The 17,431-nt window shown below is 45.7% G+C and overlaps 1 protein-coding gene and 1 long non-coding RNA gene across 2 annotated transcripts; one reads left to right on the forward strand and one right to left on the reverse strand.

The window, feature by feature from the left end:
• Window positions 1–4,225: 4,225 nt before the first annotated feature.
• On the forward strand, window positions 4,226–5,288 carry LOC136966545 (uncharacterized). The gene is made up of 3 exons (XR_010879380.1): window positions 4,226–4,255; window positions 4,366–4,400; window positions 5,087–5,288. It is a non-coding gene; the product is annotated as an uncharacterized lncRNA (long non-coding RNA).
• Window positions 5,289–6,675: 1,387 nt separating this feature from the next.
• arpc2 (actin related protein 2/3 complex, subunit 2) lies at window positions 6,676–14,017 on the reverse strand. The gene is made up of 10 exons (XM_067260718.1): window positions 13,805–14,017; window positions 12,815–12,849; window positions 12,513–12,625; window positions 11,183–11,228; window positions 10,366–10,552; window positions 9,827–9,920; window positions 9,544–9,670; window positions 8,948–9,048; window positions 7,863–7,963; window positions 6,676–6,840 (listed from the first exon to the last, which is right to left on the reverse strand). The coding sequence occupies exons 1-10, from the start codon at window positions 13,876–13,878 to the stop codon at window positions 6,819–6,821; spliced, it is 900 nt and encodes a 299-aa protein (XP_067116819.1). The 5' UTR covers window positions 13,879–14,017; the 3' UTR covers window positions 6,676–6,818.
• Window positions 14,018–17,431: the final 3,414 nt, after the last annotated feature.

The following is a 17,431-nucleotide window of genomic DNA, read 5'->3' on the forward strand; positions in this document are numbered from 1 at the left end:
TCAGAGTAGAACCGCTGCTCCTCCGCGTCGAGAGGGGCCAGTTGAGGTGGCTCGGGCATCTGATAAGGATGCCTCCTGGACGCCTCCCTGGTGAGGTGTTCTGGGCACGTCCCACTGGGAAGAGGCCCCGGGGAAGACCCAGGACACGCTGGAGGGGTCCCCATGTCTCTCGGCTGGCCTGGGAACGCCTCGGGGTCCCCCAGGAAGAGCTGGTGGAAGTGGCCGGGGAGAGGAAAGTCTGGGCCTCCCTGCTTAGGTTGCTGCCCCCGCGACCCGACCCCCGGACAAGCGGAAGATGATGGATGGATGGTTCTCGCTGTGATATATTGTTTTTATTACTGTTGCTTGCTTTTTTCCACAGGTACACTTGCACTTATAGCGGTTCATGTTGTTTAATTGTAACTTGTTAAATACATGCTCTTATGGTTCTTCCCTTTGGCACTTACTTTGGTTGTTCACAATGTGTGCTTCATGTTTTGGCTACTCGCTATGTTTTTTGGCTATCTTGTTGTTATGATCAGTGACCTATGCACTTTGTAAAGCTCTCTCTTGGAAGTCGCTTTGGATAAAAGCGTCTGCTAAATGAATAAATGTAAATGTAATGTAAATGTAAATTCTGTAGTCATTGAATGCATGGTCACCATGAGGAAAAGGGGGGAGAGAGAGAGAGCAAGGCAAGAGTACCAAATGGAGTAAAAGATATCGTATCAAAATTACGTTAAGATGAAGCTGGAGGCTGAGATCGAGAACTACCACCGCCTCATCCTCGGCATCAGCGATGACAAGGAGGCCAGGTAAGACCTAGGGTGGGTGCTTCTGGAGACACACAGACGCACAGGCACAGTCACGCGATACTACAACAGCGATATGCTGTCTCTCTCTCTCTCTCTCTGTTCCTCTCCACAGCTTGGAGTTCTCTCTAGAGAACGCTCTGAACAGCGGTGAGTTCTAGAAGCCTCTTTCTGACACCGGTGGTTGCAGATGTCAAGGAGATGCGGCGCGTGGGGGTCCCCTCCGATGAACTGATACTGTGTGTCTTGCATGTTTTCCATTTCAGTTCAGTCAGTCTTCGCTGTGTTTATATCACATATCCTGGCTCCTACACACTTTCACAATCCTCTAGTAGGCTTTAGGGTTGGGGCTAGGGAGCTTTCACAACTTTCATGGTTGTGGATTCTGTTTTGCTGTGTTCACTAGGAGTAGGTTAGACGCTTCGCTTAGCTGTCACCCCACTGTAAAAATACTGCATGCTCTAATCTCACTGTGTGCCCCTCAATATACAGTAACAGCATGCGCAACAGGATATCATTAAAAGGTTGATCTCATTGCGATTTAAAATGCACATTTGTGTTATAAGATTGTGTGTAAAAGACTTGATGAATGCCTGATCGTAGCGTTAAACCTATTTCAATACTTCGGAAATGCAAACCTCCTTGATCTAACATGACAGGATGGGCAACAGCTGTTGAAAGGAACACATGCTTCTTCCATCTTAGTCACGTTATATCAGAGATTACCTCTGAAAAACGAGGAAGACTGGATAAAAAATGAAATTCTGGAGTATAAAAGGGACCAGACTGGTTATGTTGATCACGCTTGTGAAACTGAAACCTACTTCCTCTTTCAGCGCCACTCAAGTCGAGTAAGAAGGAGGAGAAGGAGAAGGAGGAGGAGAAGATGACGGTGAAGGTGGTGGTCACAGCTCCTGAGCCGAGCGTCCCTGCCACCGAGCCCCCCCCCCCCCCGCCAAGGTGGAGGCCCCCCCTACTCAGAAGGAGGGCAAGAAAGGGAAGAAGTAGGAACGTTCTACCCAGGCGGTCAAGAAAACCACCCCACCTCCCACCAGCCCACTTCCACCAGCAACCCTTCTTCTCCCCTAAGAAATGGATGCCCGACATTACAATTACTGATGTTGTGTTGAAGTAGCTTTGTTGTTCATCCAGTGCATTCTTTCTCAGCAAATTCTATTGGTTAAATAAATATTGCACCATCTTACTCTTGGCTGTTGTCGTCGTTTCTCATGTGGTTTCAAGAAAAACAATCATATTCTTGGGTTAATTACTGTACCAAGCATTGTGCAATGGGAGTACACTTTGCAGTTGATAATATAATACAATACAAAGCCAGAGGGCTTTGATTGGTTTAGTGATACCGTTTTTTTCGTGAACACTCAAACACAGACTAACAGAACAGTCTAAAATGACAGTACTTTTTTCTTCTTCTATTTAGCAGACATTAGTTCTACAGTATTTAGCTGGTCAGTCAAGGGGCAGTCTGTATTTACTAGCCACGTTGCAAAGCAACCACATCTCAGGTAACAGGCGAGGTGAACAATCAAAGGATACTACAGTGCAACAATAACATCTCATTGCTTAAGTGCAGCAACAACATCTACATTAGATAGGTGATCAAAGTATGGGGAACAAAAATGACACGACTACAATGCAATAATAACTAGTCTTACAATGTCGATTACTATATGGCCGAGTACAGTGCAACAGAAATGACAACATATCTAAAGTGCAACATCAACTACAGTAGTTTCTTGCCAGACAGTGTAAAACAGGATCTCAAACAGGCCTTCACTCATACATGGTGCAGGGGAGAGACAGGGAGGGACAAGTCACAGGCATCCCAAAAAACGCCATCTAAGTGGTTCTTTCGGTGCCACAATGCTGCAGAAGTTAGTCAACGTGACTCTTGAAGGGGAGCGTCTTTAGACCATGGGCTTGGAAACGTGCGTAGCTGAACAGGGAGGTTAGGCCACCACCGTGGGGCATGGAGGGTTTGTTTCTTTAGGCAGGGGTGACATGGGAGGCTGTATTCTGCAGAGGGGGTGTGGCCAAGCTAGGTTTACGGGTCCAGTAATCAAGATAGGAGAGTACAGAGGAATGGGTGTAATTCTGTTAGCACAAAGGATCCTCGCCTGTCTAACTTTCTCTCTCAGAACAACCTGCTTGACCCCAACCAATCGGGCTTCAAGACTGGCCACTGCACAGAGACTGCCCTCCTTTCAGTCACCACTGCCCTCCAGTCTGCCAGAGCGGCTTCCAGGTCATCCGTCATCATTCTGCTGGACCTTTCTGCAGCGTTTGATACGGTTAACCACCAGATCCTGCTCGCCAGACTTTCTGAGATGGGCATCACTGGCACTGCACTCCAGTGGATCTCATCCTACCTGTCGGGAAGATCCTACCAGGTTTCCTGGGGAGGCAAACTGTCAGGACCTCGCCAGCTCTCCACTGGTGTCCCACAGGGCTCCGTCCTTGGACCCCTCCTCTTCTCTCTGTACACCACCTCACTTGGACCAATCATCACCTCCCATCACACCACTCCTCATCTCTCTCCACTGGCTACCTATCATGGCCCGTATCAGATTCAAGAGCCTGGTATTGACCTTCTGAGCAGTGAACGGGACTGCACCCGTCTACATCAAGTCTCTCCTGCAGCCTTACACCGCCACCTGTCACCTACGGTCTTCTTCAGACAACCGCCTGGTGGTCCCACCGCTCAAGACCGCCTGGTCCCAACACAAGCTCTTCTCCTGTCTGGCCCCCCAGTGGTGGAATCAACTCCCCACCTCCATCAGAGATACTGACTGTCTCTCCACCTTCAAGAAAAGGCTCAAGACGCACTTGTTCCGGGAGTACAACGGTACTTAGGAATGGTTCGCTTGACCCAATGTCAGTTTCCTCAAGGATCACAATGACTCTTGCTTAGAGACTTGTTGTTCTTGAGGTTAATGGTAATTGTTTTAAATTTTTTGTTCTCGCTGTGATATATTGTTTTTATTACTGTTGCTTGCTTTTTTCCACAGGTACACTTGCACTTATAGCGGTTCATGTTGTTTAATTGTAACTTGTTTAACTACATGCTCTTATGTTTCTTCCCTTTGGCACTTACTTTGGTTGTTCACAATGTGTGCTTCATGTTTTGGCTACTCGCGATGTTTTTTGGCTATCTTGTTGTTATGATCAGTGACCTATGCACTTTGTAAAGCTCTCTCTTGGAAGTCGCTTTGGATAAAAGCGTCTGCTAAATGAATAAATGTAAATGTAATGTAAATTTAAATTCTGTAGTCATTGAATGCATGGTCACCATGAGGAAAAGGGGGGAGAGAGAGAGAGAGAGCAAGGCAAGAGTACCAAATGGAGTAAAAGATATCGTATCAAAATTACGTTAAGATGAAGCTGGAGGCTGAGATCGAGAACTACCACTGCCTCATCCTCGGCATCAGCGATGACAAGGAGGCCAGGTAAGACCTAGGGTGGGTGCTTCTGGAGACACACAGACGCACAGGCACAGTCACGCGATACTACAACAGCGATATGCTGTCTCTCTCTCTCTCTCTGTTCCTCTCCACAGCTTGGAGTTCTCTCTAGAGAACGCTCTGAACAGCGGTGAGTTCTAGAAGCCTCTTTCTGACACCGGTGGTTGCAGATGTCAAGGAGATGCGGCGCGTGGGGGTCCCCTCCGATGAACTGATACTGTGTGTCTTGCATGTTTTCCATTTCAGTTCAGTCAGTCTTCGCTGTGTTTATATCACATATCCTGGCTCCTACACACTTTCACAATCCTCTAGTAGGCTTTAGGGTTGGGGCTAGGGAGCTTTCACAACTTTCATGGTTGTGGATTCTGTTTTGCTGTGTTCACTAGGAGTAGGTTAGACGCTTCGCTTAGCTGTCACCCCACTGTAAAAATACTGCATGCTCTAATCTCACTGTGTGCCCCTCAATATACAGTAACAGCATGCGCAACAGGATATCATTAAAAGGTTGATCTCATTGCGATTTAAAATGCACATTTGTGTTATAAGATTGTGTGTAAAAGACTTGATGAATGCCTGATCGTAGCGTTAAACCTATTTCAATACTTCGGAAATGCAAACCTCCTTGATCTAACATGACAGAATGGGCAACAGCTGTTGAAAGGAACACATGCTTCTTCCATCTTAGTCACGTTATATCAGAGATTACCTCCGAAAAACGAGGAAGACTGGATAAAAAATGAAATTCTGGAGTATAAAAGGGACCAGACTGGTTATGTTGATCACGCTTGTGAAACTGAAACCTACTTCCTCTTTCAGCGCCACTCAAGTCGAGTAAGAAGGAGGAGAAGGAGAAGGAGGAGGAGAAGATGACGGTGAAGGTGGTGGTCACAGCTCCTGAGCCGAGCGTCCCTGCCACCGAGCCCCCCCCGCCAAGGTGGAGGCCCCCACTACTCAGAAGGAGGGCAAGAAAGGGAAGAAGTAGGAACGTTCTACCCAGGGGGTCAAGAAAACCACCCCACCTCCCACCCCACCAGCCCACTTCCACCAGCATACTTTGATAGGTGATCAAAGTATGGGGAACAAAACGACTACAATGCAATAATAACTAGTCTTACAATGTCGATTACTACATGGCCGAGTACAGTGCAACAGAAATGACAACATATCTAAAGTGCAACATCAAATACAGTAGTTTCTTGCCAGACAGTGTAACAACAGGATCTCAAACAGGCCTTCACTCATACATGGTGCAGGGGAGAGACAGGGAGGGACAAGTCACAGGCATCCCAAAAAACGCCATCTAAGTGGTTCTTTCGGTGCCACAATGCTGCAGAAGTTAGTCAACGTGACTCTTGAAGGGGAGCGTCTTTAGACCATGGGCTTGGAAACGTGCTTAGCTGAACAGGGAGGTTAGGCCACCACCGTGGGGCATGGAGGGTTTGTTTCTTTAGGCAGGGGTGACATGGGAGGCTGTATTCTGCAGAGGGGGTGTGGCCAAGCTAGGTTTACGGGTCCAGTAATCAAGATAGGAGAGTACAGAGGAATGGGTGGAATTCTGTTAGCACAAAGGATCCTCTTTACGGTATGTTGCATAAAGAATAGTGGTGTCATACCAAATTTGGTGATCTAAAACTGTGACCAGGGGTCGCTGTGCAGCAAATGTTAGGTTTTCGAACCTTTGCTCAAAGTCAAATCCCACTCATCACGGAGAACTCATCCCACCATGCCCTGATGTCTCACTCCCTTTGTTACATGTCAACATGAAAGCTTGTTTGCGAGGTGTTTGTCAGGCGGAACTCAGACCGTCTTTCCCTTTCTCCGAGTTCCATGGAACTGGCAGGCAGGAGAGCTCACTTCAACAGAACTGAGATGTATTGTTAAGATCTGATGATAGCTCTGTGGGACAGCGTTATTTTTTGTTTCTATTCTATTTGAGCTTATCATAGATGTAATCTATGTTCTTAGTACTTATATGTTATGCCAGGTTGTTTGCGTTGTCTTGTCCCAAAACTTTCAGTGCCCAGTCTGACCTTGTGTTGTTCTGCGCACCTGACAATAAAGAAACTTGAAACTGATGACACGACAGGAATGCTTTTTGTAAGACGGTTTATTGTATCGAATGACAATGGTACAGACAACATGAAAGCATTGATAGAGAGATGGGGTGGGGGTGAGGGGGGAATTCTGTAGTCATTGAATGCATGGTCACCATGAGGAAAAGGGGGGAGAGAGAAAGAGAGAGCAAGGCAAGAGTACCAAATGGAGTAAAAGATATCGTATCAAAAATTTCTTTTTTTTTTCTCATATATATATTTATATAGGACTAATAATTATCTAAGTATGCAAAGCAAGGAATGCCCTTTTTATACTTTTATGCCTCGATTTTCCTAAGAGACAACTTTATTTTGAAGGAGCCAACTTTATTATTACAACAAAAAAGTCTGGACACTCGCAATCAGGCTGGGGGGGTGGGGGGGGGGAGAAGGTCCTGTCCAATGTGGCGTGACTGGGCGTGTCCTGGGAGTCAGTGCACGTATGGAGACCAGCCTCAGCGGGTAAACGTTTTGCCCCTGTGAACACACACACACAAAGTTACAATCCACAACTAACAAAGCTCTTACTCAGGTACAACACCCTCACACATGCAGACAGTCTCCAGGAGGATTGTAAAACACTTACCAACAGGCACATTATGTACAGCATGCATAATACTATCCTAATGCATCTTCCAGCAAATGCCTCGGTGCAGAAACCAGCCTGTGGACTATAACACACACACCCAAACTATCTATCTACACAGATAGCTGATCCTTCAGTTAGCAAGTATAGGGTTAACTGATCCAATACCTACACCTACACGCACAGCCATCGTATGGTTCATGAGAAGTTGCTACACACACCCACTACTCTAATAGTATTTAACAGTGGGTGAAACTGTTTGTTTTGCTTTAAAAGGTCGAGTCCGGTGCTCCTAGGTATGACAGTATTTGCCAACGGTAACCCTGCCCCACAAACACTCACCTGCAGTATAGTATGTGCATTACACATTAACCGAGTGACAAGGGCTGTTCTGTCTGGGGCGACCACACGACACCCAGCGTGAGCTAACAGGGGGAGGACAGTGTTTGTGTAGTGGGGATGGGGGCTTGTTAGAATCCTGATCGCGGCTGTGTTCAAATATTGCTAGCAGTGTCAAAGATGACCGCCTAGGCTAGTGAACGGTAGCCACACGAACACACACACAGGCCTTTCCAGGAGGAAGAACATTACAGCATATCAGGAACAGACATGCCAAACCGCAAAATGTTTGTAATGCTGAGTTGGTATTCAATTAAGTGTGGAATGAAATGCTGGGCGAGAGATAGCGATCACAGAAACTGCAGATCTCTCTTTCGGTTTGCCACCAGTCAGAAGGATGAGATCCATGGTGAGATTGCGAGTGGACGGATTCAGATAACGTGTCTGTCCGGAAAAATGCGAGAAGAGTAGAGCTAAACCATCCCCATGCACCCATATGGAGGAGGGGAGGAGGAGAGGGGAGGAGACCCCAGCTGTGCGAAGGAGCAGCGAGGGGTCCAGCAGCACAACTTACGAGATGGTCTTCATCTCCTTCTTCTCAGCGTCGGGACGGGCCCTGTTCAGCACCTTCAGGAAGTCCGAGGTCTTGGCCCGCATGCGTGTGTGGATGTAAGCCTGCAGAGGAGACCAGAGGGTTAGAGAAGCAGACTGACAGAGAGACAGGCGTACTGACAGTCAGACAGACAGGACACCAAACCGACAGCCAATTAAGATACAAATCGAACTGACACTAATATTTATGAGCTCTAATTAAGATGTGCCTGCCAGACCGACAGACTCCTGTCACACACAAAAGCAGTCTCACACACTGAATGCATAGCCACACACACTGTTTTGGCCTAGAGCAAGGGGGTATCAGACATACAATCTCACACACAGACACACACACACACACACACACACACACACACACACACTTAACAGTATGACAACAACAAAACCACCTTGATGTCTCTGCCGTGTTGACTTTACAGTAATAGCGAGTCTTTGATTCCGGTCTGTCCGGTCAGCCAGGAGTGAAGCCTGGGACACACTCTTTCACAACCTCAGACATCCAAGGAAGCTGTGTAATTATACCCAGAGTGTTGGTCGGTTCCAGACCCTACCGTACACTAGGGATGGAACAATTTGTTTTTCACAATTCTCACAGTTTGATTATTTTCGGTTTGATTATTTTTGGTGTAATTTCTTTTGTACATACACCACAATAAATCGAAATTTGATTCTTTGTCCCATCCCTACTGTCCACTGTACATCTCTTGGTGAGCACCCTTTGGGCTGGTTAGCTAACGTGAGGAATTGGTCCTCGGGCTTAAAGTGTAGCCAAGCCAGAAGCACAAGTTGATACCTGGAAAGGTATGTAGGCCATTGCTGAGGGCTAGTTGCAAACTAAGGGTTTTATGGGATACTGACCTTGAAGTACTTTGTAGGGAAAAAGGTAACTTTGTATGATAGTGCATGTGTGGTGTAGCAGTTAGGATACCAACTAGTACAGACCTTGGGACACTATGTGGCAGTGCAGGTGCGGTGTACTAGTTAGTACGAACCTTGGAGCACTTTATCTGGTAGTGCAGGTGCGGTGTACTAGTTAGTACGAACCTTGGAGCACTTTATGTGGTAGTGCAGGTAGTCCCTGAAGGTGTGGATGAGGTTGATGGTGTTGTCTCTGGCGTTGGCGTTGGTGTGGCGCGGGAACAAAACTGGAGGAAATTGAAACCCAAAACGGCGTCAGGTTGGTCACTTCTTCAAGTCACAAAGGAACAGCCTGATGCATCCGGGTTACGGCTCACCAGACTTTCCACAACACAGGACTGCAGGGACATAGCAACTTCTTGGGGACCACGACTGGAGACCGGTTATCTAGGGGCTGGGTTAACCAGGATCCTATTATGGTTCTCAGATCTGGTCCAAGGACAACACTGGAGACCAGTTATCTAGGGGCTGGGTTAACCAGGATCCTATTATGGTTCTCAGATCTGGTCCAAGGACAACACTGGAGACCAGTTATCTAGGGGCTGGGTTAACCAGGATCCTATTATGGTTCTCAGATCTGGTCCAAGGACAACACTGGAGACCAGTTATCTAGGGGCTGGGTTAACCAGGATCCTATTATGGTTCTCAGATCTGGTCCAAGGACAACACTGGAGACCAGTTATCTAGGGGAACCCACCCCCCAAGCTAGTGTTGGCTCATACCGAAGGTGATGTATCCAATGTTGTCTCCCACAGCAGCATCCGTGTCCTTCAGCTCCAGGGGCGGCTCCCGGTGGCTGAACAGAACCTGGGGGGCCGTGTGACTGGCCCGCCGGCCCTCCTTGAACTCCTACACACACACACCCAGCCAATCAGATCCGCAGTGCAGGGGTTGACAGCGCAGAGAGCCAATTGGACAGTCCAGATGCGGACGTATGTGTAATTGCTTAGATTGGCAAAAAACGTGATTCCCGGCTCTCATGAGAGCTGTCGAGGTGTGGCCTACCTGCATGAAGACCTTCCCGATGATGACGTCATCGTCGTCTTTGAAGACGGTGCTGAACACCACAGTCACCCTGTCCTTCTTGGCTTCCAGGTACCTGAGGAGAGGGGGTGCGTTTGGTTTAGTTGACTGAGGACAATATGACCCAAGGAGCAATAGGCAAAGACTAAACTCAAAACACAAACACAAATCAAACATCTGTCGCAAATGCTTTAAAAAAAAATATCTGCAACTGTATATGTCTCTGTGAAGAAGTCACCAGAGTGAGATTTACAGTCTAACTTTGAACTCATTGGTTTCCCTGGGTGACAAGGCCATTCTACAACAGGACATTCCATCATCTGACCAACAAATGAGGAATTGTGTTTTCCACTCGGCTGAGGAGAAACGGAAAGCTACTGAAACGTTTCCGTTCACGTTTCTACAAATAACTGATGCCAACCGCACCAAAAAGGTTATCTCAGAGGTGGTTTGGCGAAACTGTTTTCATCACGCCCCTGGTATTGTGTCCTATTTCACCAGGCAGTGCACAGGCCACTTACATGGACTCGTCCTCTCTGTAATGGACCACGGCTCTCTTTTCTCCCTCCTTGCCCTCCTCCTGGAACTTGAAGTACTTCTCAAAGACCGAGGCGAAACAGTTCCTCTTCAGCATGCCCGCCTGGTGCACCACCTCCTCCTTATTGGCTGGTACGGAGTCCAGGTCGAACAGCAGGGACACGTTGTAGCCTAGGAGACGGCCAATGACAAACAGGGATGTTCAGCAGTTTCATTTTCATCGATGGGGTTCAACTGGTTGAACTTATTTTTGATTTATTTTTCCATTTTCGGATGCTTTTATAAAGTGGCTGATAAGAGGGTAGGGCTCAGTGGCATTGCAATTTGACTGCACGTTTGCTGGAGGTCTCAGGTTCAAATCCTCCTCTACATACACCGCTTTGGATAAAAGTGTGTGCTAAATAAACACACTGTTACTAGGTTTTTGTCTAGAGTAAGTGAACTCGATGGACAATGTACCCCATTATCAGAAGAGCCTTTTACAAGAACCAGCTAGCGTGTTTCAGATTCCCTAAAACCACGAGCACTTCACACGGAGCACCTTGCATATTCTCTTTGATAAAAAAACAACTGAACAATTGCAGAAAGGCAGGGAATGTGACAACAGCCTAATTGGTATGCAGCTATGAGGGGTTGGATACAAGACTGAGGCTTCTCTACAGACAGGACAGGCTGCTAGTCCCCTCACTGCCTCAGGCTGCACCGTCCTTGCACGGCCCGTTTTGATGACCAGTCGTTTCTATCACCACCCCTAAAAGTGTGTGTGTGTGCGTGCGCGCACAAGGGGGGAAGGTCACTCACCCGCCTCAGGGGCAACCAGGTAGTTCTCATAGATCCTCTTCAGTAGCTGCAGAGAGAGAGAAAGGTGAGCAGGGTGGTGCATGTTAAGGACACCGATAGAATTCATGAATTACAAAAACACAGTGGCTATATGACTGTAGGGGCCACAGTGGTTGCGGAGGTGGGAATGTGTGAGTGATTGTAGGGAAGGATAAGTGTCTTCACATCAAATGGCCACCTGTCAGTGTGGAATTGTCTGAAATAAGCTGGCCCTGTATGCAAATTCAGGTGAGGAATGCGAGGACTGTGGGTATTCAGAGCTGAAGACAAGGGGCTTTCTCCCTGGAGCGATGTAGGAATGTAAGGTACACAGCAAACTCAAACATGTTAGAACATTGTGCAGTTGTTTTTAAAACATCGTTCAAAGTGATGAATGAATACGGTATGCAGACTTATGGTGTCTGAAAATGTTCTTTTGCATGGCAACTGGAACATACTAGAACATGGCTCACGTCACATCAAAATGCATACTGTATTCACTACTTTGGAAACTATTTTTTAAATAACCACACGGCAAAAATCACTTCTAGAACCGTAAAAATTAAATCTCAGGTTCTCAATGTACTCAAGGGGGGAAAGCAACAAAGTTGAAAAGACGTCTATCCCTTTTATGCTATCTACTAAAGCCTGAGAAAACATAAGGGGAGAGGTTCAAAGCTGCTGGAAGGCAGCCATGGAGCTTGTTGAAGCAGCGACCAGCTTGCGCAGCACTTCCTCTCCCACAATGACTCACTTCCTGTTTCTATAAGAGAGACCTCTGAAGCTGCTTTCTTCCTTACATGGTGAAAACTCTCAAGGTTGTGTGTTAAGAGCCTGCGTGCAGAACTCAGACCTGAACAGACATTCAGCATCGTTGTCTCTTCTTCCCCTCCGCTCACAACTTCCCCAAAGCAGCTCACGGCGGTACATTGGAAAGGAATTCAAGCTCTGAAAAGTTGTGTTTGCTACTTGCTCTCTCAGTATGAGCCTGGGGTGTGATGGTGAGAGATAACTGGGCCTCAAATGAAGAGAAGGAAGTGAAGGATTATGACATGTTTCTAGTGTAAAGGCCTTGACTGGCCTTCATGCCATCTCTGCTACTTTCTAGATTCTATACCTTCAATATAGAACATACGTATTATACACAGCCACAACACACCTGTACTTGAAGACTGTAACTTCAGTGTTTCTATCTCAGTGTAAGCCTGTGTGTGTGTGTGTGTGTGTGTGTGTGTGTGTGTGTGTGTGTGTGTGTGTGTGTGTGTGTGTGTGTGTGTGTGTGTGTGTGTGTGTGTGTGTGTGTGTTTTTTACCTCATCAGCTCCATGCTCCTGTAGCTCCTTGTAGAATTTGAGGGAGATGCTGACCATCACCTTGGTCTTGTCCCCGTTGGGGTTAGAGATATGGTACAGGACGCCATCAAAGTCTAACCCAGAGAGACACATCGTTAAAGACCAATAATCCAGCACTAGCATATGCTCCCTCAACCCCTTCCAGTAAAATGTGCACTTGGGGGCAAACAACTCAATCTTAAATAAGACATTTTATTCAAAGACAAAATTGTACAAAAACATTTGTACGAGTATGTGTGCATGGAGAGGTCACAACAGCTCACCTGCAAACGTCACCTCTACCGCCTCAGGTTTGGTCCTGCAAACAGTGAGGAGTATTTCTCTGTGAGATACACAACTTTGAAGCTGTTCACATACAGCAGAATTGTGATATGCGGGGAGATCTGGGTTTCTATTCAATTTTTTCGAGTTTTGCAATTACACTAGACCCATACCTTCAAATTCACAAATGAAGAACAATGACTGGAACACAAAACATAATTCACTTGCAGCTACTTTGGAGACTGCCTGATCAGTTGATTATTGTGGCAAAGCAAACGGACAGTGAGAGCTTGCAACTCTGCACTGACTTGACCCAGCTTGACAAATGGAATGCGGAAGTTGCAGGAAAGGGCGATGGCTAGCAACCTACCTGGCTAGTAGTAATGGAAGATTTACATGTATAGGTAGTTTACAACTGACTCACGACGCCTTGTGACAATTTCACAACATAATACAGGGCTGCCAGAGAACTTGGACAGCAGTTTGCTGAAACACATTTCAGTCAATAACGTAGTAGCAGCTTCAGCAGAGATAAGCTAGCTAACTAGCTAGCTGCACGGAACAGAACACATACAGTTCACTCATTTCTTCCAAATCACGTGTACCGTCAAATATGCCGACATATGCATGTTGTAATATGGTTAGGTAGTGAAATTGTCTAGCAGTCTTCAAAACAGATTAGCCTCAACAGTACGGATTGTCTACCCCGCCCAGCTAACCAGACACACCCCACCTTCAGCTTGCGGCTAATTTAGCTAGCTAGATAGGTAGATGGCTAATATAGCAAGCGAATGTGTCATCAGTTGGAACCATTTTCGTAGAGCACCATGTGTGCATTGATGTATCGATAAGTATATCTATATCGTAAGATCAAATAGATGCACCCCACTTTCTTGTATCATCGAGATGATACTGGCCCGTCATAATATAATGCTAAACAGCTAGATAATATAGCTATATAGCTAAGCTAGTCAGGAACAATGATTTCTCACCCATTGGATGCGCCGTCAAATTTCAAAGACAGTGTCTCTTCTATAATCCGGTTATTGATTTCTAACAGAATCATTGCAGCGGACGCTGATATAAAGCGTGGTACACGGTTCGGTCAAATAATATTGTATGTGATCGGGCGTCTTTGTGTCAAATTCTGCAGATTTTTCTTTCCTGACAGACCGCTTCCGCCGAGGCTTGCGTCTGTCTCTCTTCCGCTTATTTCAATCAGGACCCCAAAGGTTGCAAACAGAATTGCCTGTAATGAATTTTACGTTCTCTAGCCCCAAGGCCAAGTGAAAACAGGCTGGCAGAACAGTTGATCAAGATTTTCAACGACAGTGCATTAGAATACCCTAATTGCCGCACCATCAGCATTGAGGCTAATTCAAGTACGATATTATGTTTCCGTTCAAACGATAGGCTACAATAAAATGATAATTCCGGTTCCTAATTGATACAACAGCACACAAAACGTTCCACTTTAACTTTAATTGCCATGTTACACTATGTTTGTGTATCTCACAATTAAAAAGCTTAAATTAGTGCACAGCGACAGACACACATGCTCATCTTTGCACTCAAATCCAGCAGAACTTCTCTGTACAGTAAATTGTTATCTTGGCCTTAGAGTTTCATAAATGATCATAAGAATAAAAAAATCCCAATAAATTATGATTGGTTCTGGTATACCAGGTCTGGTAGGAATGCTATGGTCAAATTGACAGAAACCTGTTAGGCAGCATTCTAAGAGATGCTGACACCAAACTGATGGGGGTGGGGGGGTCTATGCTTATATTACCAATTCCACCCCAACAAATCAGGCCTGAATACATCTTTAGAATCAAATACAAGTCTTTGTATTTTTTGTAGCCAAAGAATGCATATACAATAAATCTTAATTCAGGTTTGGTTTATAGAATAGGATATTTCTGACTTTGCGGTACTGTTATAGTGAGTGTGAAAGATAGAACAGTAGATGCAATCCTCCCCTTCCCCCAAATCTGTGTTGAAAGGAAGACAGGTAGAATCCCAACTCATGCAGTGACAGGCCTAGTGAGTCTTCGTACTCACTGGAGATTGGGCTGTCATGTGACAGAAAAAGAACAGGGAAAACAGCTGGTACCCTGTTAGCCATATTCAACACCAAGGACCAAACACACTTCAAACTATTCTCAGTGAATTGCTCAGTAAATTGGCAGTGAACAAACCACACCCATGCACACACGCACGCACACATACACGCACACACACACACACGTTTCAAAAGCTACTTAAGTCTGTATGCACCCACAAGAGCCAATCTGTGAGTTTTATTCCATCATAAAAATGGGAGTTGAAGCCATTATGAATCAAAGCAAAGAGGTGGAGGGCCGACCAGACAGGGACATGGCTTTTCATCTTCAAAAAAGAAACTTGTGAAATGCTTTTGAAAAGTCATGAAGAAAGCACTCAGTCATTTCAAAAAGAAAACTTCCCACAATAAATACCTACCACAACAACAGTCCGTCAGTCACAATCTGTCTGCTGTAGTTAGGTTTGTCATAATCATTACATTTACCAGACACTCTTATCCAAAAGCGACTTACAGTAAGTACAGGGACATTAGGGTGAAGTGCCTTGCCCAACAACACAACATCTTTTTGCACTGCTGGGAATCGAACCAGCAACCTTCTGAGTAATAGCCCAATGCCCTAACCGCTCAGCCAACTGAGCTCACAGCCACCTGACACCCTGTTTAAGATTCTATAGACCATTCAGACATCTAATACCGCTAATGTGTTAACACCACTTACTCTATGTGTTTTGTCATGGCAATGTTCAACAAATAGAAATATATTTAAGTTAATCACTCAAGGTAAGAAGAAATAGAGCAGTGCCCACATACGATTGGGACTAATTTGATTGACTTGGCCGCCCATACATTCATCGAAACTGATCCATCCATCCATCCAAAATCATCTATCAACCTACATTCATCCTTGGATGGACCCATGTGGTAGGCATTTATTTGTTGACATATACGACTCTTTCTGTTTCTCTGGTGACGGTAGCAAAGCTACGGGAGACATGGAACCCTTTGATCTTGAGACTACATGTTTGAGATTTTAAGGATAGGATTGAAACTGAAATGAGGAATTTAGTAGTGCAATGTGGTTCCTTCTGTGGAACTGATGTGCTACCTGATACTGTGGGTTACCCTGTCACACTGATTCCTTAGCGGTAGTCACAAGTCACAACATGAAATACTTTGATGACCTAGCAGGTTGGTGGTTGAATCAGAAGCATATCGTACCTCCTGTGCACACACACACACACACTTTCAAGCACTTGCTGGCTGACAAACAAACACATTTTAACACGTCTTTATTGATATGAGACATCTCATGCCATATGCTAAGATAATTATAGTATTCTTGAAGATGACCTCACTCTTCATTCTAAAGATCTTAAGCTAGAATTCAATCTAAATTTATGTTCAGTGGTTAAGAATGGAACCCTTCAAGTTCTTCAGGCTGTAGGGTGTCTAGGATTCTGAGGGTTTCAATCTCTCCACAGTGCTTATTTCAGTCAGCATGCCTGTATGATGAGGCAGGGCCTGTAACATGACTGCAGTCATTCTGATGCTTTGCATATTTTCACTGTCTACTTTGAAAGATGTGATTGATGTTTGAGATTTATGAGATATGGGTTTGAGAGGACTGACGTCCTAAAACTGAAACTATTGGCAACAGGTCGTTACAACACGGGGAGGGAGGTCAAGAATGGAGGGGGGTGGGGGTGGGGGTAGGGGGGGGGGTGCAGGAAGGGGAGGTGAACAAGCTGAGTGGGGGGAGGAGGAGTAGATGTGAAGAGGAGAACAGGAGTGGGCGGAGTGGTGCTTTCACAAGAATTTCAAAAAAGAAAAGTTTCAAGTTCACAGAAATCTTTTGCTTGGGAACTTAAAACACATAAAAAGTCACTATTCCAACAATGAGGGTTGTTTTCTATGTTATAGAAACAGCTGCATAAATATGATATACCATGTGAAAAAACATATGGTTTTACGTTCCCAAACATGTTTGTGCTAAATTGTGATTTTGTAAGATATCCATTTCTGCTTGTGCATTACCCTATGTCCTACCTTGCACAAACAGCGAGTTTTCAACATCCATTATCATCAATGACCAGGATGGGGTAAGTCTGTGTCACAGAGACTCCTTGGCCTCCCTGAGCAAAAAAGTCAGATCAATTTTGCAGTGATCTCTTAGGTAAGTATGTTACTAGTTGGAGGCAATGGGGGACGGGTTGCTTCCATCCTTATTCTATAAGTATAACTTATTTTAGAGTTCTCTTCCCCTGGAACAGATTTCATGTTCCAAATGGGGGGGGCTGTCGCTGTCTTGGTGTGTGGGGTTGCATCAAATTCCCCTTTTTTGCTCTGTTAAATTGCTGCACCAGTCCACACTTGACCGGTGGGGATCTCATTCTATTATGACTGTAACTTTTATCTGCTCCTGGCATCCTCTAATCCCTGCTCTCCTCTCTCTGTCCCCCCCCACACACATCCCTTGTGGTGTGGGGGGTTTGAGTTGTCAGCACCTGCCTGGTCGTCGGTCAGCCAACGCTGAACCTGGTCGCGAGTCTCC

Source organism: Osmerus mordax, chromosome 22 (assembly GCF_038355195.1).
Source record: "Osmerus mordax isolate fOsmMor3 chromosome 22, fOsmMor3.pri, whole genome shotgun sequence".
In the NCBI taxonomy this organism is placed as follows: domain Eukaryota; kingdom Metazoa; phylum Chordata; class Actinopteri; order Osmeriformes; family Osmeridae; genus Osmerus; species Osmerus mordax.

Bases quoted from the DNA above. Each gene is read 5' to 3' on its own strand.
- arpc2 (XM_067260718.1), bottom strand. From the start codon at position 13,878: ATGATTCTGTTAGAAATCAATAACCGGATTATAGAAGAGACACTGTCT. The intron at 9,671-9,826 runs GTAGGCCACACC...GTGTGTGTGTAG, and splicing joins TCGGGAAGGTCTTCATGCAG to GAGTTCAAGGAGGGCCGGCG. The intron at 6,841-7,862 runs GTAAGTTGTGCT...GTGTGTTCACAG, and splicing joins AAGGAGATGAAGACCATCTC to GGGCAAAACGTTTACCCGCT.